Raw genomic sequence first — 19,924 nt, 5'->3', positions numbered from 1 at the left:
ATACGAAAATACAATCCAAAACAAAGCATTATAATAAAGCTGATTGGCAATACAAGCAATTAACATACAAACTACAAAAAAACAACAAGGAGATCGTCATTCGCAACAGTGACAAAGGTGGAAATATTGTCATCTGGCCAATGAGTGCATACAACAAGGAAGCATACAAACAACTGAATGATCGCACTTGTTACATAAGAACTACTATCAGTGACATGAAGATCACTTACAAAAACTTCCACCTCAAGCTCAACAAATGGAAAAATGCCAGTCTGATTAACAATGATGAATTCAAATTCCTAAAAAATGACAGTCCTACTACACCAACTATATACTTCATACCGAAGATTCACAAAGACTACAACAACCCGCCTGGTAGGCCTATCATCAGTGCCAGAAATAGTCTGACGGAACACACTACCAAATACATCGACTACTATCTGCAGGAGTTCGTACAGAAATTACCGTCTTATGTAAAAGACACCAGTGACTTCCTCAGAAAAATCATGAACTTTGGGTGGCAGGAGAATTATTTACTAATTGCATTAGACGTAACTTCTTTATATACTAGCATAGAGCACACAGATGGCTTAGCAGCGATCCAACATTATCTCGCACAAAGATCGAAGCAACATCTAGAACATAATTGCATGCTGGTTGAAATGACAGAATTTTGTTTACGAAATAACATTTTCATGTTTAACAGTCAACTTTACCAGCAAACTAGAGGCGTTGCTATGGGGGCCAGCTTCTCACCGAGCTACGCATGCCTGCATATGGGCAGATGGGAGGAGCTGGTCCTCAAGCAAGAACACCATGAAGTTGTCAATAGTAATGTCAAAGTATGGCTAAGATATATTGATGATCTTTTTGTTATATGGGAAGGTACTAGCCAGCTAGCTTATGACTTCATTGAAAGTATCAATGCCAACAGCATGAATTTACACTTTACTGCCACAGTCAGTGCCACAGAGATTGAATTTTTAGACACCCAGGTATATATAAAGAATGGCAAAATTGAAACTCGTCTTTTCAGAAAGAGAACGGCAGGCAATTCTACACTTCATGCGTCAAGTGCGCATCCTAAACATCTAATTAATAGCATCCCCTATGGGGAAATGCTAAGGATTAGACGCATTTGTAGCAACAATGATGATTTAGTGGTAGCACAAGAGGCGAGCAAACTTCGCTTCCAGCAACGAGGCTATCAAAATCAAGTCATTGACAATGCCATCAAAAAATCCATGGCATTTTGTAGAGATGAAGCCATAAAGGACAAAAATCCAGTTAACGTCCTGCCCAATGCTAATTCCTCAAATTCTATGAGCACCAAGACTGAGGATAACAGTGTGTTCCGCTTAATAGTGCAATACAACCAACAGCACAAAGCATTAAACAAAATTATTCAGCAGAACTGGCCCTTGGTACGAAGTGACCCCGTGATAGGACCCCTGCTACCGCAGAGGGTGTCCATCACATATAGCAGAGCTCCCTCAATGAGGGATGTGCTTGTCAAAACTAGCCCTGAGGTTATTGACAATAGCAGTTGGATACAAACCATGAAAGGATTCTTTCGATGCAAAACATGTAAAGCATGCATCCAGGGAGTAAACACGAATACATATCAAACACCATTCAGCGAACATAAGCATGTTATCTCAAAACTACTCACATGCAAAACTGAATTCGCAATATATGTATTGACATGCCCCTGTAACCTGCGCTATATTGGCAGCACTAAGTTACCCGTCTACAAACGTATCCTTCAGCACCTCAGGGCAATCACAAACCAAGATAACACCTACCCGGTTGCACGACATTTTAAAGAATGTCATCTATCTGACAATCGCATGGTAAAATACTTTGTAATTGACACTGTACCACCGAGCAGAAGGGGTGGCAATCGAGAGAACAAACTCAGAAAACTTGAAACTAGGTATATTCTACAATTAGATACCAAACACCCTTCTGGTCTTAACGCTACTGAAGACCTGTACACATGCTTGACTTAACCTAAGAAAGATAAGATTGGTCACCATTTGATTAGAACTGATATAATCAGAAAGATATTCCCCTCACAAACTTAGAATGTTCAGTCTTAAAACCAATTGATGACACTGGTGGCTAGTAAACAATAATTTTTTAACACACTGGTTTTAACTTTACTGTCCTATTAACTCACAAATGCAACACATCAATTATTTTTAGTGTCATTCCAAAAAAATTAGCGGTCATATATTTTGTACAATTATTTTAAGGTATTTATGAGATTTTTTTTAAATCTTTTAACATATTTATTGTGGAATTTGCTCTCTAGTTCGCACCTATCTACATGTCTCATTACAGAGAGTAGGTCGACAGAGAAATGGTATATAATTTTTGATAAAGTATATTGTTTAATAAAGTATGTTTTATAAAGTATTTTTAATTAAGTAATTTTAAAAGGTACTTCAAGGTATTTTAACACCTTTTATCCATTTTTTATATATTTATCAGCAAATTTGCACAGGTCTACGACTTTGACTGGCACACTCCTTATTAAAGTCTGTCAGTATAATATATTCAGTCGTAGACTAGCCTTACTTTGTACAGATTATACAACTGCATTGATGCACACATCGGATTCCCGTTGAGATAGGACTTAACCGGTGTCTCTGTAAGATAAACACATCCACCTTACTCTATTCTCGGTGCACTAGGGCATGAACACTGTTCCAACAAAACATAGTCAAATTAATTTGACCAAAGCATATAAGAATGAGGGGACATTACCATCTATCTTTTGACCCATCTACTGATCGTACTGCTTTCATTTTCAACATATGTAACCAAGATAACCAAAGAATCTAAATGTAACGCTTTTTGCACAGTATACACTTCTAGGCTGTCCTTGCACATTTTTTGCACCCCACACTCAAGCACTTTTTTCATTTAACAATGTTGGTTTTTTATTGTTATTGATTTTAAATGTGATCGTGACGTACTAATTAGATGATAAGATAACGTTGACGTTTTATAACAGCATACAAAGTTTCTAAACATATGACAATATTTATCAATATTTTATGAGAGTATTTTTAGTCATTTAGGTGGATATGACATTTTATCTAACCTTACCTGTTTGGTCATTTACGAATGCTATGTCTGTTGTTCATGTCTATGACAGGATTAGCGGAGTATGCTGATCACGTGGTCACGATCTCAATTGCACTGTCACTTTAAAAAGGTGTTCATTCTCTTAGTCCACTGTCATGTGATCAAGGCTCAGGCGAGCCGAAACGCGTTATGGCGACAGAGAAATAAAAACGATTATTGCACTACAAGTTGGGTCCGTGCCTCTCTCTCTCAGAGAATCGAAAGCGGGGAAAAGCTACGGAGGACGAAGCGTGATTTCATTGGTCGTTTGCCTGTCTCGCACGACCATTCACGGACCCCTTTCTCATCAACGGTCGACGGCACAGCGAGACTTCTCTTCCCGGGTGACCCGGAAGTTCAAACTCATCCCGCACAGGATACTCGCCGCTGGACCCCCCGCAACCCTGAAAATCAGCCCGGAACACCTGACGATCTTGGTAGGAGGCGAGTCGGAGGACTCGACGAATACGGAAGGTAGCAGGTAGGCGCTTAACTGGGTATTGCGGGGTGAGGAGGCATGCAAATACTCCATTAAACACAGCCACAAATAAAACTGGTTTAACCGGAGTATCTACGTATTATTGGTCTCATGTCGGCCGACGTGGCAAGAGCACGGGAGGCTGCAGCTACAGAGATGTTCTCGGACGCACTCCCATCAACGAGCAATACGACAGAACCTAGAGTAAATAAAATCATCGTTAACAACTCAATAAGGGACATATTCAAAAAATTGGAGAAAAAAATGAAAGCAGAGATGACCAAGTGGTGGGAGTCTAAGTCATTACAAGGATATATTGACGTCAATAGGATCCCACGAGGCCTGAGGATATTAACGGCACCCAGTTACGAAGAACCTAACCCCGATTTAATGAAGGAATGGGCTGAGTGCAATCTTGAATCTTCAAGGAAACTAACCCTTATCCTAATTAAATACGCGGATATTGACAGAGCCAAGCTACTGGGGGAAATTGATGCCATAAATGAAGAGCTGGAAAAGTATGAAGATAAGGATGAACAAAACAAATTAAGAAATGAAATGATGGTCCGCTTATCAAAAGAGGAGGAAAAAATCAAATCAAGAAAGGCTTACAAATTTCAAAGAGACAGAACTGACTATGAGATGGGCCAAATTTTTACCTTTGCCAAACGATATGATGCACTGAGGAAATCAAAATTCCGCAATTTGCAAGCGCCAACAGTCCCAAACGCAACCGAAAACCGCGAGCCTAACACCATCCAATCAGAAGGCAGCTCTGGGACTGGCAGCGAGTCAGAATCGGAAATGCGCTCAGCCGCAATGATGGGAGCCAAGTCGAAGCCATCCCCTGGTGAGGAACTGAATTTTTTATGTCAAGAGCGCAGACAAACTCTGCGCCCAAGACCCCAGGCAAATCCAGCTACAACAACTTCAAACGGAGACAGAGGCGCAAGGCAAACCGGAAACGAGCAAAGACAAGGCAAAAGGAGGGGACGGGGATACTGGCGCAACAAACAATAATGGATGAGCAGGTTGAAAATACCATAGTGAACTTATCCAATATTGAACTCACGTCACAAGAAAAAAATATTCTAAGATTGGGACTTTCATTTGCTCCGCGCAACAACTTTGATTATGCTAGAACAAGAATTGATGTATACAAAGGAGTACGCAAATTAAAGCTAAAAAAGCATTTCCTTATGAACACACCCAACCAAACAACTTTGGGGGAGATTCCCACTCCAGAGGGACAACGGGTAACAAATTCTTTAACCCAATCAGATGCACCTCTTTTACAAGTTATACAGGATCTCAGCAATGAAAGCAACTCAACGAACCCAACACTTAAAGCCAGCCCATTCAAACCCAAATCCTCCTATAACCCAATCATGATCAGAGACTCTGTTGATATCTTCCATGAAGCAGTGACCACCCAATTGAAGGAATTGAATACGAAAATACAATCCAAAACAAAGCATTATAATAAAGCTGATTGGCAATACAAGCAATTAACATACAAACTACAAAAAAACAACAAGGAGATCGTCATTCGCAACAGTGACAAAGGTGGAAATATTGTCATCTGGCCAATGAGTGCATACAACAAGGAAGCATACAAACAACTGAATGATCACACTTGTTACATAAGAACTACTATCAGTGACATGAAGATCACTTACAAAAACTTCCACCTCAAGCTCAACAAATGGAAAAATGCCAGTCTGATTAACAATGATGAATTCAAATTCCTAAAAAATGACAGTCCTACTACACCAACTATATACTTCATACCGAAGATTCACAAAGACTACAACAACCCGCCTGGTAGGCCTATCATCAGTGCCAGAAATAGTCTGACGGAACACACTACCAAATACATCGACTACTATCTGCAGGAGTTCGTACAGAAATTACCGTCTTATGTAAAAGACACCAGTGACTTCCTCAGAAAAATCATGAACTTTGGGTGGCAGGAGAATTATTTACTAATTGCATTAGACGTAACTTCTTTATATACTAGCATAGAGCACACAGATGGCTTAGCAGCGATCCAACATTATCTCGCACAAAGATCGAAGCAACATCTAGAACATAATTGCATGCTGGTTGAAATGACAGAATTTTGTTTACGAAATAACATTTTCATGTTTAACAGTCAACTTTACCAGCAAACTAGAGGCGTTGCTATGGGGGCCAGCTTCTCACCGAGCTACGCATGCCTGCATATGGGCAGATGGGAGGAGCTGGTCCTCAAGCAAGAACACCATGAAGTTGTCAATAGTAATGTCAAAGTATGGCTAAGATATATTGATGATCTTTTTGTTATATGGGAAGGTACTAGCCAGCTAGCTTATGACTTCATTGAAAGTATCAATGCCAACAGCATGAATTTACACTTTACTGCCACAGTCAGTGCCACAGAGATTGAATTTTTAGACACCCAGGTATATATAAAGAATGGCAAAATTGAAACTCGTCTTTTCAGAAAGAGAACGGCAGGCAATTCTACACTTCATGCGTCAAGTGCGCATCCTAAACATCTAATTAATAGCATCCCCTATGGGGAAATGCTAAGGATTAGACGCATTTGTAGCAACAATGATGATTTAGTGGTAGCACAAGAGGCGAGCAAACTTCGCTTCCAGCAACGAGGCTATCAAAATCAAGTCATTGACAATGCCATCAAAAAATCCATGGCATTTTGTAGAGATGAAGCCATAAAGGACAAAAATCCAGTTAACGTCCTGCCCAATGCTAATTCCTCAAATTCTATGAGCACCAAGACTGAGGATAACAGTGTGTTCCGCTTAATAGTGCAATACAACCAACAGCACAAAGCATTAAACAAAATTATTCAGCAGAACTGGCCCTTGGTACGAAGTGACCCCGTGATAGGACCCCTGCTACCGCAGAGGGTGTCCATCACATATAGCAGAGCTCCCTCAATGAGGGATGTGCTTGTCAAAACTAGCCCTGAGGTTATTGACAATAGCAGTTGGATACAAACCATGAAAGGATTCTTTCGATGCAAAACATGTAAAGCATGCATCCAGGGAGTAAACACGAATACATATCAAACACCATTCAGCGAACATAAGCATGTTATCTCAAAACTACTCACATGCAAAACTGAATTCGCAATATATGTATTGACATGCCCCTGTAACCTGCGCTATATTGGCAGCACTAAGTTACCCGTCTACAAACGTATCCTTCAGCACCTCAGGGCAATCACAAACCAAGATAACACCTACCCGGTTGCACGACATTTTAAAGAATGTCATCTATCTGACAATCGCATGGTAAAATACTTTGTAATTGACACTGTACCACCGAGCAGAAGGGGTGGCAATCGAGAGAACAAACTCAGAAAACTTGAAACTAGGTATATTCTACAATTAGATACCAAACACCCTTCTGGTCTTAACGCTACTGAAGACCTGTACACATGCTTGACTTAACCTAAGAAAGATAAGATTGGTCACCATTTGATTAGAACTGATATAATCAGAAAGATATTCCCCTCACAAACTTAGAATGTTCAGTCTTAAAACCAATTGATGACACTGGTGGCTAGTAAACAATAATTTTTTAACACACTGGTTTTAACTTTACTGTCCTATTAACTCACAAATGCAACACATCAATTATTTTTAGTGTCATTCCAAAAAAATTAGCGGTCATATATTTTGTACAATTATTTTAAGGTATTTATGAGATTTTTTTTAAATCTTTTAACATATTTATTGTGGAATTTGCTCTCTAGTTCGCACCTATCTACATGTCTCATTACAGAGAGTAGGTCGACAGAGAAATGGTATATAATTTTTGATAAAGTATATTGTTTAATAAAGTATGTTTTATAAAGTATTTTTAATTAAGTAATTTTAAAAGGTACTTCAAGGTATTTTAACACCTTTTATCCATTTTTTATATATTTATCAGCAAATTTGCACAGGTCTACGACTTTGACTGGCACACTCCTTATTAAAGTCTGTCAGTATAATATATTCAGTCGTAGACTAGCCTTACTTTGTACAGATTATACAACTGCATTGATGCACACATCGGATTCCCGTTGAGATAGGACTTAACCGGTGTCTCTGTAAGATAAACACATCCACCTTACTCTATTCTCGGTGCACTAGGGCATGAACACTGTTCCAACAAAACATAGTCAAATTAATTTGACCAAAGCATATAAGAATGAGGGGACATTACCATCTATCTTTTGACCCATCTACTGATCGTACTGCTTTCATTTTCAACATATGTAACCAAGATAACCAAAGAATCTAAATGTAACGCTTTTTGCACAGTATACACTTCTAGGCTGTCCTTGCACATTTTTTGCACCCCACACTCAAGCACTTTTTTCATTTAACAATGTTGGTTTTTTATTGTTATTGATTTTAAATGTGATCGTGACGTACTAATTAGATGATAAGATAACGTTGACGTTTTATAACAGCATACAAAGTTTCTAAACATATGACAATATTTATCAATATTTTATGAGAGTATTTTTAGTCATTTAGGTGGATATGACATTTTATCTAACCTTACCTGTTTGGTCATTTACGAATGCTATGTCTGTTGTTCATGTCTATGACAGGATTAGCGGAGTATGCTGATCACGTGGTCACGATCTCAATTGCACTGTCACTTTAAAAAGGTGTTCATTCTCTTAGTCCACTGTCATGTGATCAAGGCTCAGGCGAGCCGAAACGCGTTATGGCGACAGAGAAATAAAAACGATTATTGCACTACAAGTTGGGTCCGTGCCTCTCTCTCTCAGAGAATCGTAAGCGGGGAAAAGCTACGGAGGACGAAGCGTGATATATATATATATATATACTTAACATGTTTATGGGACAACGCATAGTTTTCATATGTTATTTGATTAGATGCTTATGGGTCTCTGTTTTATTTATCTATCACAATATGTAAATATTATCATAACTATTTTATCTGCAGGTGATTCACTATTCAAATATTGAGAAAAAGATCAAATTAAAAAAGTTATAAAAATACACAAATTAGCTTCAAGTACAGCAACACTTGAAAGTCTGAGTTTATACAATACAACTTTAAATGTTCGATATATTATCTTTCTTATACATCTATACCCTTTCGATGTAGTTATGAATCTGTATAGTTATTACTTTACTCCTACTGTAGAAGAAGAAAAGAATAACTCCTTTGAATCTCTCAAATACAGTGCTCCATCTCACCCTATACCTCCACTCTCTGACTCACTCCAAACCTCATTTTACTACCATGATCTCCCAAACAAATCCTTTCTAAATTGTTCCCTCATGTATCCTTCCTTTGACTCATCCCTAACCTCATTTTACTACTATATTTTCTCTAATCCCTTTCTAGAGACTCTTCCTCCTCCATAGCATTTGCATCACACTCATTCCAAACCTCATCTTACTAATATGATCTCCCATATAACACTTTCTTCACTCTCTCCTCTTCTATCCCTTCATTATCCTATTCAATCCAACTAACAGACTCGCATGTCCACCACTCAGGTTAACTGATATTTCCCTATACTAATCCACCACTAATCCTTTTTGGGTTCGGGATCAGCGTGCTATTCGCCAAAAAACACTTGGATGCCTTGTCAGGGGTAGTAAGATAGATAGATAGATATATTATACATATGTACATTTCTTTTGTTAACAGGAAGCATTTGTGATTGTTACAATGATGCCAACAATAAATAGTCCTGCCCACAGTTTTAGGACCCTGTTACTCGCATAGCAAGCTTAATTGGCTGAAATATGCCCCTTTTGTACAAACTGTAAATTTCATACTCAGTAGTTCCATGTGATGTCACTAAAAATACATGGGTCACTTCATTGCAGCCTTTAAAAAACAAATTGACCAGAATTGCGAGGGAATGTATATATTCACATTCTTGTTTTTTTCCCTCCCATAAGAGTTCTTCTGTGTCTCCATCGGCCAGCTTTAGAGGTACAGAGAAACACAGGAACTCGACAGATTACTCCTCTGAGAGCAAGAAACAGAAGACTGAGGAGAAAGAAGTGCCAGCCCGTTACGTATGTGTGCTGTTTAACTTTTTTCATTGGCATACAAACCTAAAATTTGATACCACATGGTCCATCCATTGGTAATATTTCTCTAGCTAACTTTGACCGCCTCTAGTTTGGATTTTTTATTCTGGCGGGTAGAATATGCAGCACTCCTTTCTCTTTAAATGTTGGAGAGGAATTCTTGAATTTCTAAGGCTTTGAATGGATTAGTAGCAAAAATAAATCCAACATTTTAAAAGATATCCAAAGTTTTAAAAATGTACTCCCGCTTTGTGAAATTATACTCTAACATTATGGGAATTGACTAGGAGATTGGAACTGTAATTCCCTTTACACAGTAATAAGTGTTCGATTTAAAGATACTAGCTGTTCTGCCATTACGCATTTGGGAACATATTTGGTGGCTTAACAGACTGATTGACCTTTACCTTTATGATATGGAATTGCCTGGTGATCGTTTTCATTTGTTTTTGTTGAAGTATGTACTGTGTGAGTACAATTTGTTTTCCATTCTAGGACAGTGATGCTGAAAAGAGTGATGACAACTTGGTCGTTGATGTTTCCAATGAGGTTTGTTTTCTGTTTCGTCTAACTTCAGAATTGCTTACTGCTCTCCATTAAACTTAAGACCGATCTCTTTGGGTGCTAATGCATGATTTTGTATACTGGAATGTTTACTTTGAATACACCAACGACAACCAAACTCTTGGTCTGACACTTAGAAAACAGCTGTATCTGATAATACTCTTGCATGTTGTGTTCTCTGTTACAGTTAATGTACTCTGACACCGACTGTTAATTTTGCCAACTAAAATTAAGGTTTACAAAAAACTGCGAAACTAAATGTCGAGCAAGGGCCCAATACTGCCTCTAATTAAAAGCAATCCCAGATCCTTTTTACAAAAATCCCTTGAACTTTCTCAAACTGCCTTCAGATCATTACAAAGAGTAGCCCACCTTAATTTACTACTCCACTCTCTGCAGTAGGATATCAAGCTCTTAAGTTCCTCAGCAGACATCGCTTTGTCCCATGGACAGCAATTCATAAAAATGCCAGGGGTAGCAGAAGTGATGGCCTACACCATTTAAACTTTACTTTCACTCACTCACACACACATACACACACATTCACTCTTACATACACTTCTCTTTCACATAAGCACACTTTCACCTGCAAGCGCACAATGGTGTACATTTAAAAGCATTATTTTTTATACTTATTCCAGCTTATCATACTCCATTTTTTTTATTACACTAATAGTAAGTCTAATACAAAAAAAGCTGACTGAATACAAGGAAAGTGGATCCCCAACCGGCGGCCAAAAGGACCAGCTCCTTTGTGCTCCTGGCACTGATTTTGCCAACTCAGGTCAGGAGTGGTAAATGCAGTGCCAGGAATCTCAAGGGGCACCCAGGGGTTGCAGCTATGATGCCTGGCGACCCCTAAGTTACGTCCATTCTTTTTGCTTTAATTCTTTGAGAAGTGCACTTTGTAGCAGACTTTTTTTCCCCCCATTTCAGAATGTCTAGTGTCTAATTGTTTCAAATGCCAAGTGTACTCTCCAAATCTGGTGATCTGGCTGTGGGAAGACCATAGATTGGATTTGTAAGTGTATTGCTTGTTGAGCTGCACAGTTTTAGCCCGGTGGATCGTTGCAGTACGACCCAGAGCTCGTAGAGCAGTACGGATTACGGTGTTGGATTATCTGGTGCCTTCTCCATGATGTGTGCACAGGCTATCAGATTGGACCTATTGTGATTGTGTCATTTATAACCAAATTCAAAGTGTTTAAATGGTCATGTTGGTAACCTTTCCACTGTAGGTTTTCAGAGATCTACTGGGCAAAAAGACCAGAATATTTTTGCAGAGGTACAACCTGTAATATAACTGCGATCATGCTCCTCGAGGTACTCTTTCTTACTTAATGGCAAGGTTTCATGTGTCACATGGCACTGGATCTAGTTGGTGTTGTCGAGCAGATGACCATACTCCTAAACCCTAATGTGAATTGTTGTATATTTTTTCTTTTTTGCTCTTATGCGCAACATGCCATATCTGGTCATTTTGATGGGTAATTCAGACACACATGGATTTCAGTCTCATAGATGGAAATGAATGGCAATGGCTTTAAAGGAAATGCCTGCTTCGCTTTATGCACGTCACCAAACACCCCCTGCTTGTATTTTGTATTTTGTTGGTTAATTGATGGTGGAAGGGATATTGTGAACCACATGCTTTGAAAACCCTTCATCAGACGCTCAGCAAAGAGATGATTGATGAATGCGTTTTATACTTCCATCTAACAATTTTACGTTTTCATAATATAAGTTCAAGTGCTCCCAAATGTTATTTGCTCGCTTTTAGATAGTGTGTTTTGCATCTCATCCAGGTATTAATTGGTTTATAGTAGGTTATGTCAATACTTTGAGAAGATCTACTTTTTAAGTCTAACTTGACAGAGCAGTTGTTTGAAAGATCTAGTGTTGCCAATACTTTTAAATGTTCCTATAATGGACTTTGGCTCTGCCCAGATGAATATTCCTCTTTCACATCATTCTAATGACTATCCTCAAATATCACTCCACCTGCTATGGAGTGATTGTTTTGTAATGCATGAGGGGCTTTTTTATCTCTCAAAAGTACACTAAATCAATACACATTATAACATGTATCTCATAGATACATTTATACAGACACCAGTCGGTTTTTGTTTTGTTTTTTCACTGCAACCAGCTTTTTGAAAAGTTTTAGTCTGGACTCTAAACAGAAGCCAGACATACTGCTAGCTTAATTATTTGTCATTGTTGAAGTCTGAAATTGTTACATGCTTAATGATTATTTTAATAGTCTAGAAATAAATAGAAATATGAAATGAGCTTAGTGTGTTTTATGGCCTCTCCTTGCGCATATTTATGCTGATTAATAGGGCTATAAACCTGTAGTGATATCAAAAAGAATAGTATATATTTTAAGATAACAAAAGTATCCATCAGTGTATCACAGGCACACCCTTTTCATGTGATGTTTAATCAATATGTGGCTTGGCCCAAAGTTTCTAAACTTCAAAGATCTCGGGTTGCTTTGCGTGTTCTTCGTCTTCACCATATCTTCATTGCCTCCATGTGTTTTATTTCACTGCTCCTGGAAGTTTTGCAGTAGACCGTATTCTAGTATCTACATAGACTAGGAAAAAAGAGTGACACATTTTTAGTATTCTTACCCAAAATGTAAAGGGTACCAGCAGCTCTGCAAAGTACAATTTCATCTTACTATGTCCTATTTTAGGTTCTTCCTGAAGGACAACTTTATTCCACAGAATCCATTGTTTACTCTAAGTGGGTTCCTTATTTGTAAAACCAGTATCTATAAACACCTTTAAAGAATGATTTCATTATATTTACAGTGGAGGGATTTGGCAACAAAGAGTTTTGTGCAATTTTCGTTGTTTAATTTGATTAAAAAAAAAAAAACGTTTTTGTTGTCACGGTTTTGGAGATTGAATTTTAATGTAAGCTGTTTGTGGTCTTCGAGTTAAGAAAAGGAGATGGAATGTGTACATTGCATTAACATGATACAACTCTGCCATTCCTGTCATGTTTGAGGTACGATAAGTACCAAACATCAGTCGGAGGGTTTATAACATAATTATCTACTGATTAATACATGATTTAGATTACCTAGCTTGATAAAGCACAGCATTCGCTTTTATTGTTATTTAAGCTCCTAGTGTGACATTACCCATAGAACGTACAGCTTAATGCAGCGCTATTGTCAGTCTAGAGCCATATGTTACGTGGGTGTTGTTCCAGGTAGGAAAGTCTTGATTTTAGGTAATCAATGAAGCCTCTGAATGTTCCGTTTGAAGCACCATTGCAGGTTTTCATTGATGTTGGATGGAATTGCATCATTCTTTGGTGGTGGTAGATTTGTTAGGGTAATATTTATTAATAACCAGCCACAAGTGTGCTGAGCCAAATGAAATGTTGTAATTCGTATCTGAAGGAGTTGTTATTGCCCCCCCCCCCCTCCCCAAGCTCATTGTTTGTTTTGCCTTATGACTTTTATAGAAGTATGGACCTTGCCATTAAAAGCCCCTGGGGAATAACGGACAACATTGTAACAGTTAGAACATGTACATCATAGCGGAACCCTTTTACCCTCTGTTTCCATCAATTCCAATATATGCTAGGTGTCTTCCTCTGGACATTTCAGGGTACTCTTTGTACCCAACGCTTGCTTGGTACATGGTTTGTTGAGATATTCCATTTAAGGATCTGCCTAAAGTTTGTCAGGCTTTGTTCTACGGTAGCATTCAGTTGTATCACTTATGGTTTGTGAAGCAAAATGTACTGCTTTGATTTTGACCATGCTAAATAGTGGTTGGAATTTCTTAATGTTTGTTAAATATTGAGCTGCAACTCCGTGATTGTAGTTCAGTTCTCGTTGCTGTAGCTGTGCTCATTGAGAAGTGCTGTTGTAATAGACACCTCATTCTTGGCTGAGAAGTAGCGAATTTGCATTAAGGAGACAGAACTATCCTCCATGGCAGGGGTAGATTCGCACGTTTCGAATACCCGAGGCATTTGTTCTGTGAATGTAGGTGTCAAAGGGGAAGGGCCATTAGAGCCTTCTTTAAATGCAGGGACAGATTTGTGGGCAATGGGTTATAAACGTTAGTTATAAATGTTTGTATTTCAACTTTCGGCAAACTTTTTCACAGTTCCTGAATTTATCACCTCTAGATTGTTGCATCGTGTCCTGCTGCACATCGTCATTTGGTCGTCTGGAAAGAAACCTCTTGATTCTTGTGTGCAGTCAGAAAAAATATAGAATGTTGCGACAGAGCTCTTAGTATGCCTCAAGTAAGGCACGAGTAGCTTACCTAGTCATGGTTTTGTCTTCACTTTCCTTGCAGTTTTACTTTCACCAGTGTAAATGGAGGACCAAAAATGGCAAGAGCAAACTGGAGTGGATGAGCCATGCACGCTTGACACATAGCTCTACTTTGTCTGATATTAAGGAAATAAACCATTAGTTTTTTTGTTTGCCAAGTTAAAAACAAGTGTGTTGCGCTTCTAATGCATGATTTTCTTCATTGTGCAGGACCCCACTTCCCCACGAGGTAGCCCAGCACACTCCCCAAGAGAGAACGGCTTGGACAAAGCTCGCCTGCTGAAGAAAGATCCGCCAATCAGCCCAGCCTCTATAGCATCTTCTAGCAGTACACCCTCATCAAAATCCAAAGAACACAACCATGTAAGCCTTAGATTATTTTTTTCGAGGTGTGATCATAGCGGTGCAATATATGGAATGCCATGTGGTTGGGTTAAGAGAAATGCTCCTTTCTATGTCATTATTTTACTAAATCTCCCTAAACGAGCCAAGCCCCCCAGGTTTTAGGTTTGGCATGTTTTCTGTGTTTGTGGTGATGGCCTTGATTTAACTACTGATCCGATGCCATAAACCATTCAATACTGATTACTCACACTTGCCCAGAGTAATAAGTGTGTTTAATTGTACCCTCATCACATTTTTGAGGGACGCCTTGCCTTTTACAGCATGATTCCACTGGTGAACATGTTTTTTTATACTTCTGCCATCCAGAGTTCAGATCATGAAAAGTTAGATTTATGAATGACCATAAGGATCTAGGCATGACGTTCTCTCTCTCTAGCCAGTCCCTCTATGGTTTTGAACAGTGTGCCAGAATGCTCTGTGATACAATATTTTGTATTTGGGCATTTTCACTATCAATAACAAATAGACTGTGCTACTAAAACGCCAGACTAGGAGAGAACTATCCATTGCCATCGTAACAAAATGTTTAATTACTGTAAAATAGTGCGAAGTATCCATCATAGTAACTTAATAAACCAGTTGCAAATATTTTGTTTGCAACTAGCTGGTGTCTTGTGGGCTATGGATTCGATCATATATTGGTCAAAATGGGACATGAAGGGAGTACCTTTCTGTTTTCTGGTACTGAGAACGGAAGGAATCCTGTTTAATTGCCTAATGTAGACTGGTTTCTGAGCATTTATAATTGGAGGCTGGTCAGGGAAGGGCAGCAGTTAAAACTACTGCACACATTCCTCTAAACCATTCACATACTGTCTTAATGTTTTATTGTACCCTGGATAATCATTTGCAATCCTACAGGTTTGTTGGTTAGGGGTTGAATATAAAACCAGCCTTTCCACTATTCATTTTTAACTCTGCTTTTGTACCTGATAACTGCCGTGGTTTACTCTGTAGCTAACTATGCAAATCAATATAACTGTGTCCGCAACTTTTGCTTGCAGAATTTGCATGTTTGTTTTCAGGTCTGGACTTTGAGTGTCAGAAATGTGGCTATTAATTTAAGAAGGGTTCACCCATACCAACTCAAAAAAATAAAAACACTCCGGTTCAGTCACCAATGCTCAGTTGTAAGAGAATCTGTGTTCAGTGCCTGGTAGCTATAGCAATGCACCAGCCAGGCACCTAAAGGTGTGTGCTTAATTCACACAGCACCAACAATTGTAATGAACATAGCACGATAAATTCCCAAACTAATTTAGGAAATAGATAAAAATATAATAAGTAAATAGACACCAAGATTGTCAAAATGTGTTAAGGCAAACCATAGAGGAGGCGCTCTAGAAAAACTACAGTTAGACTGAAACCTAGGTGCAAGTTCAGGCCGACCGCAATGAAGCGAAGTTTGTATACACCAAGCTGATTTTCCTTTCCTAGTCAAACGTTTTACCTTTAGACTTAATCTCCAACTGCTGGGAAATCTTCTGGGCGGAACAGCAACCCCTAGTGCCTCAGGGAGGGCTTATGGGCAGCAGTTCTCTTCAACCAAGTCTCTTGCAGGTTCTAGTCATCTTAAGTCAGCTAAGCCCTCCTGGAGTCAGAAGTCCTGCTTTTTGTTTCTCTGAAGTAGACGAAAAGGAGGCCAACCACATGATGCACCAATAACAATTCAAGTTCCCAGGTGCCAGAATGTTCTTTGGAGGTGATGGTTGAAGTGACAGCTTTATCCTGTGCACTAGCTAGTGATTGGAGAAAATCTACGACTCAATCCTAAATATTGTCCGCATTCCCCCTCCTCATTTTGCAGCACTTTCACTTTGCCTTACTGTAAAATTGCCCAAAATCCCCTGTTAACATGGCAGCACACAGCTACCACAACACGTCAGGCCTGTCTTCAACCTCTTGGCTACTTCCCTACTTGGCAAGGTCAAAACTGGGTTTTCCCCCTAATGAGGCCGGGGCTTGACAGTCTGGGAGGGTCGTGGGAATGAATAGAATAATCCCTCTTTGGTAGGTGGTGCTGAAGCTGCCTTTTGTTTTGCCAACTGCTCCTGTCCAGTCCCAGATAGCTAATGCCTGCTAAGTGTTTAATAGTTAATACCCATTAGCCTTTCCTGAGCTCCGAGGCAAACCATTGTTCTCCAAGCCAGAATCGTTAACTCACCCACCCAAGGATGTGTATGTACTCCTTCTCTGGAGGTGTGATGAGTGGTAGAAATGGTTTAAGCCAGTTGTGGCTCAGTCAGCCAAGAGGACAATTTTGCTTAGTTACTTTTCAAAAATCTGATTTCACCATAAAGTCGGGTTTTAAAAACTAAGCAGAAAATAATTTTGAAGCATTTTTCTAGCCCTCCCCTAAGCTGAGGTAGGCAGTAAAGATTTTAATCCCACTCGGGCCTAGAATTCCTAGCCTGGCCTACATAGTGAAATCGCTTTGAGTTTTAATTGACAGTGAGGGCATACAAACTGCAATATGTAGTATTCCTTATTTTTAAATATTAGCATCCTACCCTGTGGTGATTACAATGTATACTTTAGGGGTAACATATGGTGTTTATATACAAGAAATTTATTTTTCCCTGCCATGTGTCACTGCAGTACATTTAAGCTGCAGCCCAGCCACTGCACAGTGGTGCTTTTAGCAGCCATACATTTTTGTCTCATCTGTGGATGATGTAAATACACACTGCAGCCACATATGACTGTTTTCTTTCCATGCCATTGATGCACATTGTGCTCATTTACAGTTGGCAAATAGGGAAATTAAATAGGCCAAGTAGGAAGTTCTAGTGTATAGCATATGATTTATAGGGGGTAGAGGCACTTTACTGCTGTTTAGCCCTAGAAAGAGCACTGAGTCCTAAAGCCAGCAAAAACAAGGTTGCGAAAAATCCCCAAACTCTTGTGTGACTATTCAGAAAAGACAGATTTGCTACACAGAGCAACTGTCAACCCAACCTGACCTTCTGCTTATAATACACATAGAGTTGGTTTTGTTTCAGCCCGATTCAACCTCTGGCTACTCTTGACCAGCCTCTTACAGCAATTAGCTTAAGACGTAGTCAATTTATTTCATTAAGCTGTTTTTAAAGCACAAAATTCACTCTAATAGAGTCACTTGGAATTATGGGAGATAGGTTGGGCGAGAGTTGAAATAAAAACGTCACCTTATCAGGTATGAAGCCAAATATTCGGGCTTCACTTGATTTTGTACAGGGAGGCCTCGGGTCCCGATTTCTTGCTCTCGGGAGGCTGTTTTTTCCCAGCTTGGTATGTTTGATAACAATATTTGTCTTGTGATGTGTGGTTCCGGGTGTGAGTGTATTTGTGGCATTTGTCTACAAAAATGTTGGTCCTCTTTTGTGGTACATTTTATGAGAAATGCAGTTTGATTTAGGTAGGATCCTCTTACCTATTGAGGCAATGAAATTGGCACAAGTAATTGGAGACAGAAATTAATCTTAAATTAAATCCATATCTACCCAATGTATTCGGGATTTTCCCTAGATGCCAAATGTCTTTTCTCATTAGTTCAAGGCAGGCTGAATTGCCATAGTCCAGTCAGACTATGTAGAAGTGTTGGCTACTGTCAGTGCGTGAAAAAGAGAAAGTTAGTGCAGGTCACATAGTCTTTGTGACTTGAGTAATTTGCATGTCTATTTTAGCTCGACATCTATGAGAATGCGGAGATCCCTCACTATGTATGGGGCGAATGATTTTTTCATTATTCCATGGTGGGCAAAATTGCCATATCTCTGTTTAGACTGTGAAAAGTACTGGCTCCTGTCACTCTATACAAGAAGAATAAAAAAAAAAGAAAAAGGTCACAAAGTAGATTGGGGCAGGTCTTAGTGACTTAAGTAATTTGCATGTACTTTTTAGCTCAATACCTATGTATGCTGAGGTCCCTCACTATGTTGAAAGGGGCTGGACAGACTTCCATTGAGACTGTGAATAGTACTGGCTCCTGTCACTCTGTGCAAGAAGAAATAAAATAATCAGAAAAAAGTCACAAAGTAGATTGGGGCAGGTCTTAGTGACTTGAGTAATTTGCATGTACTTTTTAGCTCAATACCTATGCATGCTGAGGTCCCTCACTATGTTGACAGGGGCTGGACAAACTTCCATTGAGGTAGGCAGTAGAAGGGGTGCCCACTGGTAGATTTTGCAATGAATTGGAGAAGATTTTCTGATTTCTAGGGATTCAGTTTAAAGATAGACTTTGTTCATACGTGTGTGTGTGTGTCCGTGTGTGTGTGTCCGTGTCCGTGTGTGTGTGTCCGTGTGTGTGCGTGTCCATATATATCTCCCCACCAGGAAAGTCGCGTTAACTCGGGCCTCTGGAAATTAGGAGTATCCGTCCGGCGAGGTAGCGAGCCTCGAATATTCCAAAACAGCTGCAACACTCTTCACAACTCTTTCAATATGAAGAAAAGCACAGAGCCGGTACTCTATTTGTGAATCGCATATTTGATAATCCACACACAAGGCAACCAAAATCAGAAAACCCAACGCGTTTCGGAGTTCACGCACTCCTGGTCACGGGTTAGGCAAGTGCTGACTTCCTGCCATTCTTAAAGTGACAGGTAGTGTGTTAACATAAACAAAGTATTTTCTTTATGTCCTTACTTCCTTTATTAAGATTTCATAAAAAGTATCGATAGAATCTCTCGTTGAGACCGGGATACACTTTGATCGAGATATATATATACACATACACATATACACACACACACACACTCTCGCACTCAAAAGAAGGGATGAGGGGACCACTGTGTGTACGAATTCTGGTGAACTATTCATCTCTCACCTACTGCTATTGGCTTTTTAAGTGTCACCACTGCTCCGTGCTTCTATTGAACTGCATGAGAGACTACTTTGCAACCATGGCCCTTTCTGTCTGCTTCTTCTGGGTCCCTCCCGTGTGTTTCACACTAATGTGCTAAC

The 19,924-nt window shown here is 39.3% G+C and overlaps 1 protein-coding gene across 4 annotated transcripts in view; it reads left to right on the top strand.

The window, feature by feature from the left end:
• LOC146866097 (transducin-like enhancer protein 4) overlaps positions 1-19,924 on the top strand; it is a 281,559-nt gene that overhangs the window by 215,151 nt on the left and 46,484 nt on the right. For all 4 annotated transcript variants that reach the window (XM_085633258.1, XM_085633240.1, XM_085633250.1 and 1 more), the window contains 3 exons: positions 9,565-9,684; positions 10,195-10,248; positions 14,783-14,935. In XM_085633258.1, the coding sequence (XP_085489384.1) occupies positions 9,565-9,684; positions 10,195-10,248; positions 14,783-14,935 (327 nt within the window). The remainder of the gene's footprint in view (positions 1-9,564; positions 9,685-10,194; positions 10,249-14,782; positions 14,936-19,924) is intronic.

This window comes from Triturus cristatus, chromosome 2_1, assembly GCF_964204655.1.
Source record: "Triturus cristatus chromosome 2_1, aTriCri1.1, whole genome shotgun sequence".
In the NCBI taxonomy this organism is placed as follows: Eukaryota; Metazoa; Chordata; class Amphibia; order Caudata; family Salamandridae; genus Triturus; species Triturus cristatus.
The sequence above is the reverse complement of the archived record's forward strand: the minus strand, read 5'-3'. Positions and strand labels throughout refer to the sequence as shown.